The sequence below is a fragment of the Neoarius graeffei genome, chromosome 8 (assembly GCF_027579695.1).
Source record: "Neoarius graeffei isolate fNeoGra1 chromosome 8, fNeoGra1.pri, whole genome shotgun sequence".
NCBI classification, from domain to species: domain Eukaryota; kingdom Metazoa; phylum Chordata; class Actinopteri; order Siluriformes; family Ariidae; genus Neoarius; species Neoarius graeffei.
In genome coordinates, this window is record NC_083576.1 from 57,290,319 (window position 1) to 57,311,846 (window position 21,528).

The following is a 21,528-nucleotide window of genomic DNA, read 5'->3' on the forward strand; positions in this document are numbered from 1 at the left end:
GTATTTTGGCCCATTCCTCCATGCAGATCTCCTCTAGAGCAGTGATGTTTTGGGGCTGTCGCTGGGCAACACGGACTTTCAACTCCCTCCAAAGATTTTCTATGGGGTTGAGATCTGGAGACTGGCTAGGCCACTCCAGGACCTTGAAATGCTTCTTACGAAGCCACTCCTTCATTGCCCGGGTGGTGTGTTTGGGATCATTGTCATGCTGAAAGACCCAGCCACGTTTCATCTTCAATGCCCTTGCTGATGGAAGGAGGTTTTCACTCAAAATCTCACGATACATGGCCCCATTCATTCTTTCCTTTACACGGATCAGTCGTCCTGGTCCCTTTGCAGAAAAACAGCCCCAAAGCATCATGTTTCCACCCCCTTGCTTCACAGTTGGTATGGTGTTCTTTGGATGCAACTCAGCATTCTTTCTCCTCCAAACACGACAAGTTGAGTTTTTACCAAAAAGTTCTATTTTGGTTTCATCTGACCATATGACATTCTACCAATCCTCTTCTGGATCATCCAAATGCTCTCTAGCAAATTTCAGACGGGCCTGGACATGTACTGGCTTAAGCAGGGGGACACGTCTGGCACTGCAGGATTTGAGTCCCTGGTGGCGTAGTGTGTTACTGATGGTAGCCTTTGTTACTTTGGTCCCAGCTCTCTGCAGGTCATTCACTAGGTCCCCCCGTGCAGTTCTGGGATTTTTGCTCACCGTTCTTGTGATCATTTTGACCCCACAGGGTGAGATCTTGCGTGGAGCCCCAGATCGAGGGAGATTATCAGTGGTCTTGTATGTCTTCCATTTTCTAATAATTGCTCCCACAGTTGATTTCTTCACACCAAGCTGCTTACCTATTGCAGATTCAGTCTTCCCAGCCTGGTGCAGGTCTACAATTTTGTTTCTGGTGTCCTTTGACAGCTCTTTGGTCTTGGCCATAGTGGAGTTTGGAGTGTGACTGTTTGAGGTTGTGGACAGGTGTCTTTTATACTGATAACGAGTTCAAACAGGTGCCATTAATACAGGCAACGAGTGGAGGACAGAGGAGCTTCTTAAAGAAGAAGTTACAGGTCTGTGAGAGCCAGAAATCTTGCTTGTTTGTAGGTGACCAAATACTTATTTTACCAAGGAATTTACCAATTAATTCATTAAAAATCCTACAATGTGATTTCCTGGATTCTTTCCCCCCATTCTGTCTCTCATAGTTGAAGTGTACCTATGATGAAAATTACAGGCCTCTCTCATCTTTTTAAGTGGGAGAACTTGCAGAATTGGTGGCTGACTAAATACTTTTTTGCCCCACTGTATCTCAATCTAACAGTCATTGCGAGTATAATCTCTAATTTGTAGATAAAATTCACTGAGCATCTAATATAATTCAAATCCATAGAATGTTTTTTATATGTTTATTAACAAGAAATTCTTATTTTACATAACATTATCTTGTCATATAATTAGGTATTCAATGATCCACAGGATTGAGAAGCCCATAAATGTGTATAGACACACATTTGGTTAGATGAACACACTTCCATATACAGTCACAGACAAGGGCAGTAATATGAACAAGTTTTTGCCACCTGTTTGATTTTCTGCATTTCCACACTAAGTTTGTGCTTTCGTTTGACACCGTAGCACCATGAAATTTTCGATGTGCTCCATAATAAAACAAATAAAATAAAACTAAAGAAAAAAATTTGTATGAGGATTATATGAGATGATTATATGAAACTGCTTATGTTTATTTAAGAATGCGAGCAATCAGATAATGTGGTGGTTCCCTATCAGAAGGCCTGTAAGGAACATTTTAGGACAGTAGTAAAGCTGGGTGTCTGTCTTGCAAAAAAACATCCTCACAATTATTAAATACCATAAAACCATGTGAACGGATCCTCGTATCTCCCTGTGATGTGATCAAAAAACGCTGGACACAAATGGAAATGAAACGTGTCAAGTTTCCCAAAAAGTACTTCGATGAATCGCACTATATCGAGAAAAAGTGACCTATGGACAGAAAGTCTTGTCCTCGTCAGCACTGATGAATTTTTCTGGAGAAAGTAAGAACTCCGAGTGCGATGTAGAACGCTGTGTCCGGGAATGGAAAAAGCAATGACCCAAACACAGGTAGATATTCATTTGAATATTTCACAAGTAAATGCTTTGGGGGAAGCCATGGCCAAATGGTTAGAGAAACAGCTTTGGGACTAAAAGTTTGCTGGTTTGAGTCTCTGAACCAGCAGGACTGGCTCACATGCCCTTGAGCAAGGCGCCTAACCCCCAGCTGCTCCGGCAAGAGTGGTGGCGTACCTTGTGGCTGATTAGCCAGAGAAAAACTGATGACGTGATTATCAGTTCGGGCAAAAACCTGGCCATAACTAACTAACAAGTAAATCCAAAATAAAAAAGAAGTATGAAAAATAATATTAATGACTGGCCTAGTCCTAAATCAGTGATCTAAATCACTGATGCATATTAGTATGGAGGAAAGTGCATACGATTTCACCGACGCATAGAAAATCCTAACAGGAATCGGTTTGCACTTCTTATGGCTGAAAATAGGATTAACAGATGTTGAGCAAGGACACTATTACTTTTAGCACATAGAACATTGTGTGTTGTAGCACGTGAGGATGTGTTTTGGCTTGAGCCTGCATTGTGAAGAAGGGGTTTGGAGACAATCCAGGGGGTAATGGCTGATGTCGAACACCTGAACCGTGCTTCCTGGGATACGTGTGTGGGTTTTTTTTTTCTGTACTTGAAACCATGTGCGCATAAAGTTCAATTGATCACAAGCACGTAGAACGGGCTGGCTGATGGAGGGGTGATGAGACCCAGCATACCGTGCGCAAGCACTTTACGTGTTCCCTGGCCTCGCTGTTTCCCAAGAACTCTTATGAGGTTAGAGAAAGCTATGACACCTCTGGTCTGACTGACTCCAGCTGTGTCTCCACTGTCTACAGAGTACTGGTCAGTACTCAAGGGGATATACACTACCGTTCAAAAGTTTGGGGTCACTTTGAAATGTCCTTATTTTTGAAAGAAAAGCACTGTTCTTTTCAATGAAGATCACTTTAAACTAATCAGAAATCCACTCTATACATTGCTAATGTGGTAAATGACTATTCTAGCCGCAAATGTCTGGTTTTTGGTGCAATATCTCCATAGGTGTATAGAGGCCCATTTCCAGCAACTCTCACTCCAGTGTTCTAATGGTACAATGTGTTTGCTCATTGCCTCAGAAGGCTAATGGATGATTAGAAAACCCTTGTACAGTCATGTTAGCACAGCTGAAAACAGTTTAGCTCTTTAGAGAAGCTATAAAACTGACCTTCCTTTGAGCAGATTAAGGCTACATCCACACGACAACAGCAATGAGATTTAAAAAAATATATATATCGCGTCCACATGGGCAATGGATCAGTAAAATATCAGGTACATATGGCAACGCAACGCTTGCTGAAAACGATGCAATACACATGCCACACCTCTAGGTGCGCTGTAAGACGGTCCCATCGGAGACACCACAACAATAGAAGAAGTAAGGATGCATGCGCATAAACTATTATGCGTGAGACTTCATATTAGCCACAAAGTCAGAAAAATCTGTTCGTAAAATTACGTTATAATGACCAAATACAATGAAAAGTATTTTTCCAGTCTCACCTGTGAAAGGTAATCCCATGTGATCTCGTTTGGACGGTAAACCTGTTGGTACAGTTAAACGCAGCACATGAATGAGGCATCTTTATTCTCCGCTTTGACCCATCCAATATGGCGGCGAGGATGACGTATGATTCTACGCGGAAGGCGGCGTCTTTAATGGTCCGGAATAAATTGAATGCTACACGTTGATGGATTAATTTGTTCTTCTACGCCCTTTTTGAGGAATGTATGGTAGGACTTAAACCAACATCTGAAGAGGAGAGATCGCTCCTTTTTTTTCCCTATTTTTGCTGGCGGGATTGACTCTGCCCTAAGGGCTATTCTCTCTCTCTCTCTCTGTCTCTCACTTTGCACCATTACACAATAAATATTCACAGTGAAAATATTTTGTAAGCGCGTTTCATGAACCAAGTTATAGGATTTGTTGACAACTCGCATCGAGTTCGTTACACTTCTACCCGACGTGAAGCACATGTGGTTGTGACGTCATCGTAAACAAATCCGTTCTATTCATCCAGACGACTTCGCAACGGCGCCGTTGCCAGATCTTTCCACTCTGGAACCCGTTCTCAAAAGATTTTGTTTTAGGGCACCCAAAACGCCGGTGCCGTGTGGACGCCAGGCCGAAACGATAAACAATTTTATCAGATTCACCTGAATCCGTTGCCGTGTGGACAGGGCCTGAGTAGATTTGAGTAAAAGCCCAAACTTTTGAACGGTAGTGTATAATATTCCTTGGGATATTCAGGCTGTGCAAAGGCCTTAACCCACCAAGCTCTGATTCAAGACAAGGTGTTACATAGCTGCTTGGAGACGAAGGTGAGGTGTATTCGCAGAAATATGCAAACTTATCTTCTGGTGTAACTCAAAATTGTATATTATGTCCAAACCACACCCCTATTTGTTACAAGGCTTCGGGCTCTATTCATCAAACACTATATTCTGATTTTAGCATCTACTCTAAAATATGCAGAAATACAGAAATCCACTTCAGGGGCAAATGCTTTTTTCACAGCACGATATAATTAAGTTTGCTTATATGTACATTTATGTTCACACATACAGTAGAAAGCAAAAAATATGTTTCTTTTTTTTTTCTAAAAAACAAAACAAGTGCCATTTTTGTCATTCACAAAAACATCCATGAATCAAAATTGATTATACTGGGCGAAAATGTAAATATCTACCTTTTAAAAATCCCTTAAGACACAATAATATATGGGACTGTCAGATTTTGAGATACAAAAGGTCTTTGAAAGTGCTTTCTTTGGTGGACATGAGACACAAACTAACAAATCCTTTCAGAGAAGTGTATGTCCACAATCGTGGTGCTATAGAGACAGAAAGAAGGCCACAGATAATCTCATTCAGTGCTTTTCTATAAGGTGCTAAAGCCAATGCCACTGATCAGACATTATGGCTCTCTTCTGTATACACATTCAAAACGAGCTGGGAACAATGGCACAATGGCAGCGTTGACTTCTGTCACTGCATTAGACTGCTACCTGAATTTAAGGCCTGGACCTGCACTGAATCCTGCATTTTGCCCTGTATCATGTCTTATCTCACCCACGGCTAAGATGAGCTATTCAGCGAACCAGACATCACAATCATCATCAACTTCATCAGTTTTGCTAGCTGTGAGATCATCAATAGGAGGCAAGAGAGTTGCTGAGGTTCTTTGCTCCGTGTTCAAGTTCAGTACAGCCTTCAACGAAGTCAGGATCAAGAACTAGTGGTTTTCCTCAGTAAGTCTTTACAGATTTGGATATGTCCGAGGTTTTCATGATGACACTGGCCCGTTTTTCATGAACAGGGGGTTTGCTGGAAGGTGCTAGAGGTTGTGATGGAGGGTGAGGCGGGGCCAAGAGGCTCCATGATCCCCCGCTGTTATAGGGGCCATGAAAGGGAGTAGACGAAGTGCCCTGGATAGTTGTAATCCTGAAATTGGGCTTAGACTGAGTGATGAAAGTGGACATGCTGGGTAAAGACGTCCGCATCGCAGAGCTGTCCAGGACTGGCTTTGCCTCCACACGATTAGAGGCCCATACAAGTGCTCGCATGTGCTGTAGGAGAGAAAATATTGCAGGTTCATAACGTGAAAACCTAAAGTCATCGTAACCTTACTGATCCACGTGGTATTTTGACCCATCGTATATTAAGACATGCATAATGTACACTACCGTTCAAAAGTTTGGGGTCACTTTGAAATGTCCTTATTTTTGAAAGAAAAGCACTGTTCTTTTCAATGAAGATCACTTTAAACTCATCAGAAATCCACTCTATACATCGCTAATGTGGTAAATGACTATTCTAGCTGCAAATGTGTGGTTTTTGGTGCAATATCTCCATAGGTGTATAGAGGCCCATTTCCAGCAACTCTCACTCCAGTGTTCTAATGGTACAATGTGTTTGCTCATTGCCTCAGAAGGCTAATGGATGATTAGAAAACCCTTGTACAATCATGTTAGCACAGCTGAAAACAGTTTAGCTCTTTAGAGGAGCTATAAAACTGACCTTCCTTTGAGCACATTGAGTTTCTGGAGCATCACATTTGTGGGGTCGATTAAATGCTCAAAATGGCCAGAAAAATGTCTTGACTATATTTTCTATTCATTTTACAACTTATGGTGGTGAATAAAAGTGTGACTTTTCATGGAAAACACAAAATTCTTTGGGTGACCCCAAACTTTTGAACGGTAGTGTACGTCCATCAATAGATCGAACGATACACAGCAGAGTCAAGGCAAACGTCAACAATCTGATTCTAATCAAATTTGCCAGATCTAAAAATCCATTGCTATTTTGCTCATCTTAGCAGATCTGTGTTATTCTCATAAATGTGACAGCATGTTTGTATCGTTCACATATAAACCAACAATAAATCACCAAGTCGCTAGTAAATCATTACAGACATGATAGCTGGGTTCTTTTACAGTACTTCCCTTTAAGAATGGCCCATATGGTAAACAATCCACATTTACTGATGACAAAAATTTAACAAATCCGGTCATTATTTCTGAGCACAATTCCCAACCACGACAGTTAAAACAATCCATTCATACAAAAAGCTTGCTGTAGTTGAGATTTTACATCTTCGCTTTTTTGCCACGTTGGAGTTCTGCATGATTCATCTGAGCACTGGAATGCAGAGAACCCCCACACTACCGCATGTCCATCCTTACACACACACACATGCAGAGATATACGAATATTCATTCGCACATAAATACATGCAAACTGCGTTCACTTTTACACACAACCTCTTCAGCTATACTGTTTTGCGCACACACATACACTTATTTGGATTTTTCAGAGCAGCGTACTGAATAACAAACTGCCCGGTCGACTGAAACTTCCATTTAAACTTGCAAATGAAGCAAAGGACAAAATACAACTCCAAGTCCTCTTGAACTCTTCCGCTATTAATTACAACTCCAGTTGTTTTTGCTATAAATATTATTGCCGTCATGTTGCTATCTCCACGGTGCAGCTAAGTGCAAAAGTAAACCTGCTTCCTGAATGCTTGTAAATCATCCCTGAAATGACTGTAAGAAAAGGCTGATAACTCCATTTAGCTTCACGTCATTGGTTAGTGAGCGTGCATGCCACAGAAGGGGAATTACATCTTTTTCAGCTTAAACAGCCAAAGTGATACTTGCCACAAGACAACTTGAAACCTGAGGCTGTAGTTCACAAACCCCACATGCGCTCAAACTGGAAATTTGGCTCGTGCTCCATTCCAAAGTCTAAACACACTATGCTCTATTTACACTATTAAACCCTACACTTACAGATTACCTATTTCTAGCAAACCAGTCAATCGTGTGCTTGTTACGATACTGGTGTGTGTTAGGGCATAAATATTTTTGTTCCTGCAATTAAAAAAACTGTATATTTGTAATTCATGAAGAAATAAAGCAATAAACTGTATATTAGATTAGATTACTTTACGAGTTTTAATACTCATTCTTAGATGGTTTTAAACCTGCTACATTAACGTCACTCTGTGTCCTTTTTTTCCCCTTCTTCTTTACTTTTTAGCTTTACGTGACAGGAACTGAAAATACAGGTTGAGCCACAGCCTCAACATGCTGCTCTCAACAGACACTCCAGAAACTCCACAGTGTGGTCGAACTTCCTAAACCCTATAAAGGGAACTGTGTAAATTTACATCCCCTTAATGAGAATTAACATAGCACACTGCTCAGAATGGAACTAGCTGCAACTATCATAGCAAAAGGCAAAACCTGGCAAAAACAAGACCTGAAAGATCGATATGCCTACAAAGACTGACATGCCCTTTTGTACACATCCTGGCTCAGCTCCTCTGAGTGTTATACCAGTGTTTTTCAGTGTTGGCGCTAAAGACGCAAACACGTGCCTGTAAGCATTACAGGAAGCAGACGCAAGGGAGGGAGCAGATTCTGGGCAATGCTTTGACGTCATGTTAAAGAGGCAGTGTTATGTTTACGAGGTTGCAAAACTATTCACATCAATCTAATCTATTTTACTGGATTAATGCCACTACTACAGCCATGAGAAGAAAAAAAAAAACCACACACACACACACACAACAGCAACCTTCTTTGCTCTATGAAATACTAGTTTCGTACATACCTCCTTAGAGTCTTCTTCGCTCTGAATGCTGTCAGTGTCGCTCTCTGTGCACAAAAAGAGACAGAATAGAGACCGATTAACTCAGGGTTTTCTTGAAAGACAGGTTACTGCGGCCAAACAGGCACTACCGAACAACAAAAGCACTTCCTTGTCCTCTTATATATGTAAAGGGCTTAAAAGTTTCCACACCCGGTATGGAGATATGCTTGGTCATGTTCTGCTGAAAATGAGCCAACATCATCCCTCACTGCTAAAATAAAGATTACATCCAAGATATAGTAACGACATTTAATTTTTCTTTTTTTGCTGTCCATGAAACAGGCGCATCTCTAGTCAGTGAATCGGCTTTGTTCAGATCATTTAAATATAAACCATGAATGCATCTAATAACCTATCAATTTTTAGTTATTATAATAATAGTGAATGGGTATATACGGTAGGTAACATATAGCTGGAAGGCAAAAACTCGTCAGCCTCGTGATTAAATGCAGTAAATATGGAAGCGTATTTGCATGTTTCGTGCTGTTGGTTAAGGTGTGTTTGACATCCAGAACTCGTCTGGGTGTGGCATGAAGCAGATTAAAAAAAAAAAAAAAAACTTGTTTGGCTATCATGAATGGTGCTTCTGAATGATCAACACACAAGCCCCAGGTTCTAACCTTTGTGGTTTCTGAGATAAGAAATACACATCTGCCTGGTTGCTTTGGGTTGTTTTTTTTTTTGTATTTTTCAACATGAAATTTGGTTGCTCGTTTGTACTGAGTTTAATATTATAGCCATGTCTCTCCAATAGGCATAAACTATAGTAAAGCCAAGACAACTGGCAATAATATCTATGTATATGAACGGATGACTTTATTAAGTTGCTGCAGCAGTGAAAAAGCTACACCAGCACAAGTGACGCGGTGAGAGTGGATTATGAATTAACTCTCTCCGCTCTGTTATGCCAAGGGTTAAACAGCAATAAACAAAGGACCAGTGACCTTGGTTAGAGTACAGCCAGATAGACGTTAGGTCTTATAGGCAAATATATAAATATGCAGAGCACAGCACAATGTAATGCAGAATATGGTAGGAATCTGAAATTTCATAATCACTGTGGCTTGGGGCTATATGCTTTATTTTAGACAGTGAAAAATTGCCATCTTCACATCATGCCATGGGCGGCACGGTGGTGTAGTGGTTAGCGCTGTCGCCTCACAGCAAGAAGGTCCGGGTTCGAGCCCCGTGGCCGGCGAGGGCCTTTCTGTGCGGAGTTTGCATGTTCTCCCCGTGTCCGCGTGGGTTTCCTCCGGGTGCTCCGGTTTCCCCCACAGTCCAAAGACATGCAGGTTAGGTTAACTGGTGACTCTAAATTGACCGTAGGTGTGAATGTGAGTGTGAATGGTTGTCTGTGTCTATGTGTCAGCCCTGTGATGACCTGGTGACTTGTCCAGGGTGTACCCCGCCTTTCGCCCGTAGTCAGCTGGGATAGGCTCCAGCTTGCCTGCGACCCTGTAGAACAGGATAAAGCGGCTACAGATAATGAGATGAGATGAGACATCACGCCATAAAAGACAGTGTTTTATTTGGCCTTTTATTTGGTACTCTTCTAACTATAATAGTATATCCTGAAAATATCTTTCTCAGTAGTTTGTACGCACAAGCCTATTTTTGAACCATGTCACTGTCCCCATGTAAATGACTCTATATTTCCTGTTGACTGTTTCCTAAAAAGTTCAAAAATATGAACCAGATGCTTGGGAGAAACACAAAACAAATACCACAATCACACTGTAATTCAAAAATTAAATTAGTTAATGACTGCTGAGTACTTTTTAGGGAGCTTTACTCTAACATCAGGCTATAATAGAGACATTTCGACAAAGAGAGGCAGAGAGAAAGAGTATGAAACCTCCGTATGAGGACATTGGAGAGATCTGGAGCGGGTAAGAGTGGCTGGAGCTCACAGCCTGGTCTTCGTTCTCTGTCACCACTTCAATGGTCTGACACACATCCGGGATGATCAGATGGTCTTCGGAGGGACTGTGGCTACCAGCTTCTGTGGAAAAGAAACAGGGAAGAGAGAGTAATTATGAAGAACAGGCAAGGGGGAACTGATGATGCACATGTACGCATGTTTGTATTTGAGTCCGTGGGGGAGTGAGCGGAACGTCTTGGCTGGCGCAGCTCTGGGTCCATAAGAGTTAATGGAATGATGGCTGGATAGCATGGGTAATTAAATTGGCATTTCCTTGTAAATAGTGTGCGGAAGGCAAACAGGCAGGGATTCTGCTCTAATGATTCTGCTTTCTCGAACTTGGACTCTGACCCTATACAGCCTATCTGATGGAAGCCGAGCTGTACTGATAGGAAAACATTAATCAAAACACAAGTTATAAACATATGAAGGATATTGCAAAGTACACTGGAAATAAAAACATAAAAGTGTACGCCTAGATTCTTTGACGCTCAAAAGCAACAGATTTGAACCAGATTTGCAAAACGCTCCCTTTATGCAAACATCAGACTGACCCAGGCTGTGTACAAAAACCACTGCTTAAAACAAAGCCATGATGCCAGTTGGCTATAAAAAGAAAAAGTGTGTTCATTTATATTCAGTGTAAACTCTGAAGAATAAAACATTATTATAAAAATAACCTCAAATAAACACATGACAGTATAAGAAAGTACAAATGTTACAGGATAAAATGTATTAAAAACAAGTCACTGTGTTAAGAAAATGAAAAAAAAAAAAAGTGAAGAATAATGGTTTTGTGTTTTCAATGGCCTGGGAATCTTGAACCAAAGAGTGAGTCACACTACTGAAAACAAGCCTAAAATAACAGACATAATGGTTCGGAGCAGGAATTACGGTAAGTGGTCAGTTGTGTTTTTTTACCCCCTTTTTCACAAAGTCTATCAGCGATTAGTTGTAAATGTCCAAATGATGTAACATTTAGCTTTTTAATAGGTAATTGTGCCTTGAGAGATAAAACAGGAATGAGCTGGGAGGATCCAAAAAAAGCCTATCATATAAAAAAATCTATCATATAAAATAGTACAAAGCACAGTAGAGAAAAAACTGAAATAAGTTGCTAAATATAGCAGAAAAATGCTTGGTTCTGCAATGTGTAGGACTACATTTGTGTGGGGGTGGATGGGTGTGTTTACCTGTTCCTCTGACAGTGTGATCTGCTTCCTGTTTGACTGTTAGTGGTCCTGTACTCCTTGTGGAGCCATTGGTACTCTCCCAGGCAGAGGAAACAGGGCATTGTTGCTCCTCCTACCACCCACCCAGCCACACACACACACACACACACATATAGTTCGGTCAGATACAATAAACTGGCTTTTAACTTCTTTATCAATAGTAATAGGGCCATCCCTTTTATATCAAAACAACTAATACAGCAAATATGAAATGGAGGCTATATGACAGGCTCTATAATTACTTCTTTTTTTTTTTGCTTGCTTGCTTTATTCCGAACAGTAAAGAAGATATAAAAACAAACAAAAAAACAAAAAATTAAAATAAAAAATGCAATCATCAAAACATCGTCATAAACAGAATAGCGTAGCCACAAGGCAATAACATAATAATGTTCGGAAAGGATTAGGAAGAAGTAAATAACTTATCAAATCCTAACCCTTTATACCACCGTTAATCAAACGTCACTTTCCACCATGATAAACTATATATACAAAAGAAAAACAAAATCAACAAAAAAAACATACCAACATACCAAGACATACCAACATGGTATAATATCGCCCAAATCAAATCATATATATACAGTGAACCCTCGCTATAACGCGGTTCATCTTTCGCGGCTTCGCTGTTTCGCGGATTTTTTTTTTTTACAGTGCATAGTGTTCAGAACACTGAACTTCAGCGAGTGGCACAAGAATGGGACCCGTTGATGTGTCGCTCGTTACAGTTTTCAAATATAATCGAAGGTGGCATGTCTGTTTACAAGAATCTTCTTGCCCAGAAGAAAAAAGAGTGCCAACAACTACCCATAACTATGTTCTTCTCTCGGAAAAAGACACCTGCACCACAGCCTTCAGCAGAAAATGACGCTACAGCGGAGCGGAGTCAGGACGAAGAGGCACAGTCAGAGGGACTGTGAAATACGCGTGAGTCGCAATGTGTCTAACCTCGTATTCATTATTAAAAATATTATTTTACAGTATTATTACAGTATTATTATTTTAAAAGTATTAAAAACTGTCAGTTATTTGCAAGAATGTTTTTTTAATTTCTTAAACAAATGCTTTACATTTGTATTGTATAATAGTTGTAAAAAAATAAAGTTGACTATTTCACGGATTTCGCCTATCGCGGGTCCTTTTTGGAACGTAACCCCCGCGATAAATGAGGGTTCACTGTATACAAATACTTATGCTATGCATATATACAGTAGGGTGCATCAGTTGCCCCCAAAAATGAAAAGTTCCTCCGATCATGATGCATTTTTATTTTTATGTTCCTTTTGGTAAAAACACTGGGTGAAATATTTTGACAAAATTCTAAAGTTTATTAATGGTGGCACCAGGAGCTCAAAGTTATGGAAAAAGCTGCTATTTTATGACTTTTATAACAAAATTTCGATCACTTTTCATGAAACATTATGGCACCTTATAGATTATACCAAATATCTTAGATCCACATTTTTAGTACATATTCTAAATATATTATCAAGCACAGTTTGAGTTTTAGCTGTTCATTGAATCATTGTTCAACTACTTTTAAACAATACAAATGTATTATGAATCACATTAATGCTTCTCAATCCCTTGCAAAGGTTCTTAACATGATCTCTGGGTCACAAGGAATCAATAAATGGAGTCCAACATTGTGATTCAAAGTCAAACCTTACACGAAAACATAAAATAAGCGTTTTTTGGCAAAAAATGAACCTCATGGTGCCGCCATTAGACTTTTGAACATGGTCAAAAAATTTTACAGGATGTCTTTATTGGTGAAAAGGAACACCCAAACAAAAATGCATCAGATTTTATGAAAGTGAGGGCAACTGATGCACCCTAATATACACACATACAATACATATATACAGTACATACATATGCACATGCCTATAACTATACACATCCATACGTACACAGACACCCATATCATAATTATGCATATTATGCTTATATATTTTTATATAATATATCTGTATGTGGGGCGGCACGGTGGTGTAGTGGTTAGCGCTGTCGCCTCACAGCAAGAAGGTCCGGGTTCGAGCCCCGTGGCCGGCGAGGGCCTTTCTGTGTGGAGTTTGCATGTTCTCCCCGTGTCCGCGTGGGTTTCCTCCGGGTGCTCCGGTTTCCCCCACAGTCCAAAGACATGCAGGTTAGGTTAACTGGTGACTCTAAATTGAGCGTAGGTGTGAATGTGAGTGTGAATGGTTGTCTGTGTCTATGTGTCAGCCCTGTGATGACCTGGCGACTTGTCCAGGGTGTACCCCGCCTTTCGCCCGTAGTCAGCTGGGATAGGCTCCAGCTTGCCTGCAACCCTGTAGGACAGGATAAAGCGGCTAGAGATAATGAGATGAGATATCTGTATGTACCCATACCCACATATCTCATCTCATTATCTCTAGCCGCTTTATCCTTCTACAGGGTCGCAGGCAAGCTGGAGCCTATCCCAGCTGACTACGGGCGAAAGGCGGGGTACACCCTGGACAAGTCGCCAGGTCATCACAGGGCTGACACATAGACACAGACAACCATTCACACTCACATTCACACCTACGCTCAATTTAGAGTCACCAGTTAACCTAACCTGCATGTCTTTGGACTGTGGGGGAAACCGGAGCACCCGGAGGAAACCCACGCGGACAACATGCAAACTCCACACAGAAAGGCCCTCGCCGGCCCCGGGGCTCGAACCCAGGACCTTCTTGCTGTGAGGCGACAGCGCTAACCACTACACCGCCGTGCCGCCTACCCACATATATACACTTATATTATCAATAGCACGTTATTGTAATTCCTCCTCCCTATACCTCGTAATTATCTTTGTGTCTCATTTACAAAGATCACTCACATCAACTTTTTTTTTTACTGCACATTGTAACTCTCTGGTCAAAATGACTCGAAAATCTCACAGAAAGCTGCATGTTTGATGGATGATTTTTCATCCTCAAATCCACATAAAAATGAATTATTCTCCACATTAGTTATGCAATTCCTGGTGACAGAGTACTTTTTGAAAGTGATAAATACGTATATTGTAAATGCCAGGAACTTACCTTTACCTTTATGTCTTTTTCTGGTCTCTTCTTTCCTATTAGACAAGACAATCATAAATGAATAAACGATATCACATCATTTTAGTTTTGGGGTTTTTTTTTTTCAATAAACATAATATGGTAAGGAAACATTATTTACAGAGGGACGTATTACCCATTTGCACTAGAGGCTCTATGACTGTGCACTTGTGTTGGTGGTTGGGACAGACACTAACCTCTCTTTGACTGTCTTTCAGATGGTGAGAGCATCTTGTAAACCCGAAAGGCGTTTGTTCCTTTTTTGATGCTTTTATCTTTCACCTCCTCAATGTCAGGCAGGGAGTTCATAGCACAGCGGAAGTTTGCTTTCCATGTTTTGGGGTCCGGCTTGTCCACCCCTGGTTGGTATTTACCTAAATAATGAAAAGCGGTTAAAGAATACGTGTGCACACAATAATAAACACAATGCATTATTAAGACGGGCATGATGCCGATTGATATTCGAAACAACGTGCGAGTATATTATTTTGGAAAGACCTGTTTGTATAAAGTACTTACACACATACCTGTATGTATGGCCCAGTTTCGAAAAAGAGGCGCATCTTTCTCCACATCCCAACCATGCCGTGCAGCATGCATCCACGGAATCTGAAAAATTTTCTTTTCCTACAAATGTGGCCATTCAAAACAAAACACATCATAAATATTATGACGTGGTATGGTTTGGGGTGTGTGTGTGTGTGTGTGTGTGTGTGAGTGAGAGCTCATGTGTAGGTGTACTCAGGAAATATCAAATACATTCAAGGTGAACAATCATAGACGTGCATCATTTTCATACAGATACATGTATGAGGAAGCAGCTATCCAAATGATCAGTTTAAGAGTATTGAACTTATAGAGAAATAGGTGACAGGCTGATCGTGCTCAACAGGGCTGGGTTATATAACAATATGATATAGATATTGCGATAAATTCATACCACAACATATTTTTGTGAGATAAAGCCAGTTTTGCTCTCTTGGTTCCTGACCATAGATGGCTTTGGTAGCACTAGGATTTCAATTTGTGATCTCATGATAACGGGGGAACTCTTTACAGTTGGCCATGGCCACTCAGGAGGCTGATATATATATAGAAATATATATATATGGACACAAGTGTTTTACTGGGAAATACGCCACTCACGGCATGGTGGTGTAGTGGTTAGCGCTGTCACCTCACAGCAAGAAGGTCCGGGTTCGAGCCCCGTGGCCGGCGAGGGCCTTTCTGTGTGGAGTTTGCATGTTCTCCCCGTGTCCGCGTGGGTTTCCTCCGGGTGCTCCGGTTTCCCCCACAGTCCAAAGACATGCAGGTTAGGTTAACTGGTGACTCTAAATTGACTGTAGGTGTGAATGTGAGTGTGAATGGTTGTCTGTGTCTATGTGTCAGCCCTGTGATGACCTGGCGACTTGTCCAGGGTGTACCCCGCCTTTCGCCCGTAGTCAGCTGGGATAGGCTCCAGCTTGCCTGCAACCCTGTAGGACAGGATAAAGCGGCTACAGATAATGAGATGAGATACGCCACTCATGTTTTGTGCTGCATCCAGGACATGGAATGGAGATCCAAAACCGTGCCACAATTCTCCATATGCCACTCGTGAGGAAACCGATGAATTGTTTTGATAAATTTGGGTACTTTTTGTTTGTGAATGTTTATCTTCTCGTGTTGAAAAACTCGCACTTTTCACATGGAACACATTGCAGATCTGCGTGACATATTTCCTGATATTTCACTCCGATGACGTCATTCCCAGTGTTTTCCCGCTGACTTGATGTGTGTTGTCAAAATGGTGAACGGTTCAAAATTAAAATTATTTTGATTAACGTGCATATTTTTTTTGTGGATGTCTCCATATAATATAAAAAAACATTACATGTTGGCGCAAAGATATGAAGTTCATTTTCCAGTGTTGAAAATATTTTCACTCGTTCATTTTGCTCGCTCGTGAATATGTTCACCACTTGAAGATAAACTTCATATCTTCATGGCATCGTGTAATATTTTCTCTCTCTCTCTCTCTCTCTCTCTCTCTCTATATATATATATATATATATATATATATATATATATAGTTGTTTTATAAAGGCTGATATATATATATATATATATATATAGTTGTTTTATAAAGGCTGATTGTAAGCAGTTTATTTGATGCTAAATTTCTGTAATGAATCATTAAAATTGTAAAACGTTATATAAAATATTATACACAGTATATAAATGTTATGCATGAAATGAAAAATAAATGTTTGAATTTTATAATAAAGAGCTTATACCTTTTCAATAAAATGATTGAGTCTTCTTTTATATAATTTGTGTAAACAATTTTATTTACCAGCTTATCTTTTTTATTAAGTAAAAGTATCACAAAATTGTTTTAACGCAGCAATACTGTTCTGTTGGAAATTTCTTGGCCTAGATATCGTGATACATATCACGGATGATATTTCTGTCACATCATCCACCTCTATTGCTCAGCATTATTTATTAACAATGATGAAAAGGCATTTCCCCCATTTTAAAGGAAGAGCATTGTGCTTACCCTGTTAACCCATTTAAGTCCTGGTATTTTACACGAATTTATCTGTTCCTCCAGCCACGGTCGCATACGCATTCTCTCCACGGGCATAGTGGCCTAGAGAGAGAGAGAGAGAGAGAGAGAGAGAGGGAGGGAGGGAGGGGAGCAACAAAGTTATCTGGATTGTGTCATCCTTAGATAACTACACTTCTACCACAGGCTTACATTCTTTCATTAATATACAGGAAACAAAGCCAGGAAAATGTCAGGGGGAAAAAACAGCCTAACGTTTTAAAATCCTGACCCATTTTCCAGTTATAAAGTGGATTACTGAACATCCAAATGGTTTATTGGAAAACAACTGTCTTGATTCATCTAAGTTTCCAAACTTGTGCAATGCACTTATGTATCCCAAAACACTGGAACACACCAACACAAATTTGTGAAAGCAATTCTTATCCACAGACCTCCTCAATATCATAGAATGTCTTTGGCTAATTCGTGTTTTGTTTTTCGTGCAAATTTCACAGTCTGTGTTTGTGTGTGGGTTTATTTTTTGTATTAAATACAATAAGATATGGTGCAGAATGAGAACAAAATAGCAAAAATACATTATTGCACAAAAGTTGTCATGTTACCTGTATTTCCAGGCAAAACCTGGTATCACAGAAAGGCTACAGAAATATAACTTGCCTGGGACTGTTTTTCCGTCCTGTACCGATTTGAATATTGAGGGTCGGCCCTATGCTGCACAGACTAGCTGAATCTTAATGATCTCCTTCCCAGAAGTGCATCCCATATCTGCACTACCGGTCAAACATTTGGAATTAAAATCTTGCAAATTAATAACTGTATTTTTTAAAGCAAGTAACAAACCGTACCAGCAACAGTGCAGCAATGGCATACTGCTTTAACTTTTTTTTTTTCACTCAACTTCTACGTTAAGCGAATGATTTGGAAAGTGGCATCTAACCCTACAGGTTGTGTCAGTTGTTGGGAAATTGAACTTAATAGCAGAACGTTTGTAAAACAAACAAAAATCACTGCTTGCTTTAAAACTTGCTGCCTGTTGTGTAATTTGCACATCACTCAACATGCACATCTTCAGACCTCGTGATCTCTAATGCTCCTCCTTCCTGTCAGGATCAGGAGTAGGAATAATTAAGCAGCACGGTAAGTATACCACACATCAGTAGGTTACATAAATAATCAGGTTATGCCACATTTTCTTTGTGAAAAAGAATCACACTGTATTCTGGAAGCACAACGACACCGAGCTGTATTTACGCCTGTGGCTGTGCCCTGAAACTGGGTACATATCATTATATAGAACTGTGCAAGACCACAGGACTCTAGGTTTTTTTTAAAATCTTAATTCATGTCAGCCCTGTGATGACCTGGTGACTTGTCCAGGGTGTACCCCGCCTCTCGCCCATAGTCAGCTGGGATAGGATCCAGCTTGCCTGCGACCCTGTAGGGCAGGATAAGCGACTACAGATAACGGATGGATGGATGGAAATCTTGATTCGAAAATGCATTTCACAACAACTCATTTTACACATACGAAATAAATTAACTATTTTTAAGAACAGTGTGTAAATTATGCATGGCATCAAGTGGGTGTTTGACCTCCTGCTCAGCTGATCTAGCCTTCTGCTCTTCCTTTCAAAGCTCTTACTCATTACTTGTGGCATTGGATTGAGTAAATGTATTCCAACTGAGAAAAGAATTAAATTGTCCGATCCCAAAGATCACAACACGTGGAAAAAAAAAAATATATATATATATATACACATCCAAACATCCAAGGCTACAATAACAGGTTGGCACAAGTCGTAAAAGGTCGTGCACAAAGAGCATTCACACAGGCTGTTCAAACCAGTTACTCATTGACAAGCTCGAGCTCGGCTTTACTGAGACCTGCGAGATCTTAAATCAATGTCCAGTCGGCCTTCGAGTTATTGCAGAAATGAATAGACATTAATAAATGGGTTATAATCAAATAATGAGGTGGAAATGCAGAGTAACAGCCTGTTCTGGAACATGCTTCTCTCAAACTTGGCAAGTTTGTTTGACTGCTGGACACACAGAGAGAGAGAGAGAGAGAGAGAGAGAGAGAGAGAGAGAGACATAGATAGATAGATAGATAGATAGATAGATAGATAGATAGATAGATAGAAACAGAGATAGAGACAGAGAGAGATAGAGAGAGACAAACAGAGAGAGAGACAGGCAGACAGACAGAGAGATAAAGAGAGAGAGAGACAGACAGAGATAGAGACAGAGACAAACAGAGAGAGAGAGAGACAGACAGACAGAGATAGAGACAGAGAGAGAGAGACAGGCAGACAGACAGAGAGATAAACAGAGACAGACAGACAGAGAGAGAAATAGACAGAGAGAGATAGAGAGAGACAAACAGAGAGAGAGACAGGCAGACAGATAAAGAGAGAGAGACAGACAGAGATAGAGACAGAGAGAGACAAACAGAGACAGAGAGACAGACAGAGAGAGAGACAGACAGAGAGAGATAGAGACAGAGAGAGACAGACAGACAGACAGAGAGAGATAGAGACAGAGAGAGACAGACAGAGAGAGAGAGAGACAGAGAGAGACAGACAGAGAGAGAGACAGACAGAGAGAGATAGAGACAGAGAGAGACAGACAGAGAGAGAGAGAGACAGAGAGATAGAGACAGAGAGACAGACAGACAAACAAACCCTCATATTCAACACAAACAAGCAGACTATTTCAGCAACTAGCTAAAAATGCTAACGTGACTTACAGTGTCCTCGGTTACCAGCATTCTCATAGCAGTGTATTGTAGCTAAACAGAGACGGAGCAAGTTTTCTCTCTCTCTCTCTCTCTGAGCATGAACTGTCAGACTGGCCCCCGACTGCAAGTTCACCGTCCACCCATCCCTTTCAGAGCGTCAAGTCATTTCAAAAGTGAAAATAACCCGTTCCCAGATCCCGCTGGATGGAAACAACTCCAGCACTTTCGATTCTTTGCTTGTTGCCACAGCGGCGCGCGCGCGCGGCACACAAAACCCTACACGGAGCTCGCGCACAAAATATTCGGCCCCATAAATAAGCAAGGCGGAAGTGGCTCTGCTTTACCTGCAAATTCGAGATGAAATCCGACTCGGAGCAGCTCCGCAATGTGGCCGGGGTACACGCGGACGGGCTGTCTTTAATCCGTGCGTGAGTGAGAAGAAAAAGCGAAAAGTTTAAGGAAATTCGGAGTCCAGATCGAAAGCAAAACAAGTAAAGGAAACAGCGCTGGCTGGAAATCCCCTCCCGAGCTCGCGCGCGCTCTCTCTGTGTGTGTGGTGTGGTGTGTTGGGGGGAGGAGGGGGCGGGGCAGAGCTCGAGGGCGCTGCGTCGGGGCGCGCGCGCCTCATTTTCATTTTCACTTCCCCGCTGCTGTGCCGCACTCAGAGCGCCAAGAGCGCAACGCAGCGCTCAAACTTCACCCCAATCACAACTGACACGCACTAGCAACTCTTGCTGGCAACAACAAAAAAGCGCCTTGCTTTCTTAACATCCTTTTTTTTTTTTTTTTGCATTACAGGCGCAGACCTGCAGAGACATGATTTTATCCACTAGTAGCTTATTTATTTATTTGTGGTGTTTTCTTTTTAAATCGTTTTTAAGGGTAGAATGTAGTTTCACCAGTCCGGTTTGTTTGCTTATTGCACTGTTTAGTGCATCCCATTTTGTTTTATTATTAGTCACTAATAATAATAATAATAATAATATGGTGGTGTAGTGGTTAGCACTGTCGCCTCACAGCAGGAAGGTCCTGGGTTCGAGAGGGCCTTTCTGTGCGGAGTTTGCATGTTCTCTCCGTGTCCGCGTGGGTTTCCTCTGGGTGCTCCGGTTTCCCTCACAGTCCAAAGACATGCAGGTTAGGTTAACTGGTGACTCTAAATTGAGCGTAGGTGTGAATGTGAGTGTGAATGGTTGTCTGTGTCTATGTGTCAGCCCTGTGATGACCTGGCGACTTGTCCAGGGTGTACCCCGCTTTTCGCCCGTAGTCAGCTGGGATAGGCTCCAGCTTGCCTGCGACCCTGTAGAACAGGATAAAGCAGCTAGAGATAATGAGATAATAATAATAATATGGTGGTGTAGTGGTTAGCACTGTCGCCTCACAGCAAGAAGGTCCTGGATTCGAGAGGGCCTTTCTATGCGGAGTTTGCATGTTCTCCACCTGTCTGCGTGGGTTTCCTCCGGGTGCTCCGGTTTCCCCCACAGTCCAAAAACATGCAGGTTCGCCATAGTCAGCTGGGATAGGCTCCAGCTTGCCTGCGACCCTGTAGAACAGGATAAGCAGCTACAAATGATGGATGGAGAATAATAATAATAATTTGGCAGCACAGTGGTGTAGTTGTTAGCACTGTTGCCTCACAGCAAGAAGGTCCTGGGTTCAAGCCCAGCAGCTGATGAGGGCCTTTCTGTGTGGAGTTTGC

At 41.2% G+C, this 21,528-nt stretch overlaps 1 protein-coding gene across 3 annotated transcripts; it reads right to left on the reverse strand.

Moving 5' to 3' along the window:
- Window positions 1-1,387: 1,387 nt before the first annotated feature.
- irf2b (interferon regulatory factor 2b) lies at window positions 1,388-20,407 on the reverse strand. Of its 3 annotated transcripts, none has more exons than XM_060927896.1 (9): window positions 20,177-20,407; window positions 17,081-17,173; window positions 15,066-15,165; window positions 14,736-14,912; window positions 14,521-14,555; window positions 11,432-11,543; window positions 10,173-10,319; window positions 8,279-8,322; window positions 1,388-5,724 (listed from the first exon to the last, which is right to left on the reverse strand). In XM_060927896.1, the coding sequence occupies exons 2-9, from the start codon at window positions 17,165-17,167 to the stop codon at window positions 5,404-5,406; spliced, it is 1,023 nt and encodes a 340-aa protein (XP_060783879.1). In that variant the 5' UTR covers window positions 17,168-17,173; window positions 20,177-20,407; the 3' UTR covers window positions 1,388-5,403. The 3 variants fall into 3 exon arrangements, with proteins under 3 accessions (XP_060783879.1, XP_060783878.1, XP_060783877.1); XM_060927895.1 differs by lacking the exon at window positions 20,177-20,407 and adding an exon at window positions 19,842-20,131 and having other exon boundaries at window positions 14,527-14,555; XM_060927894.1 differs by lacking the exon at window positions 20,177-20,407 and adding an exon at window positions 19,842-20,128.
- Between the last annotated feature and the right edge of the window lie 1,121 nt (window positions 20,408-21,528).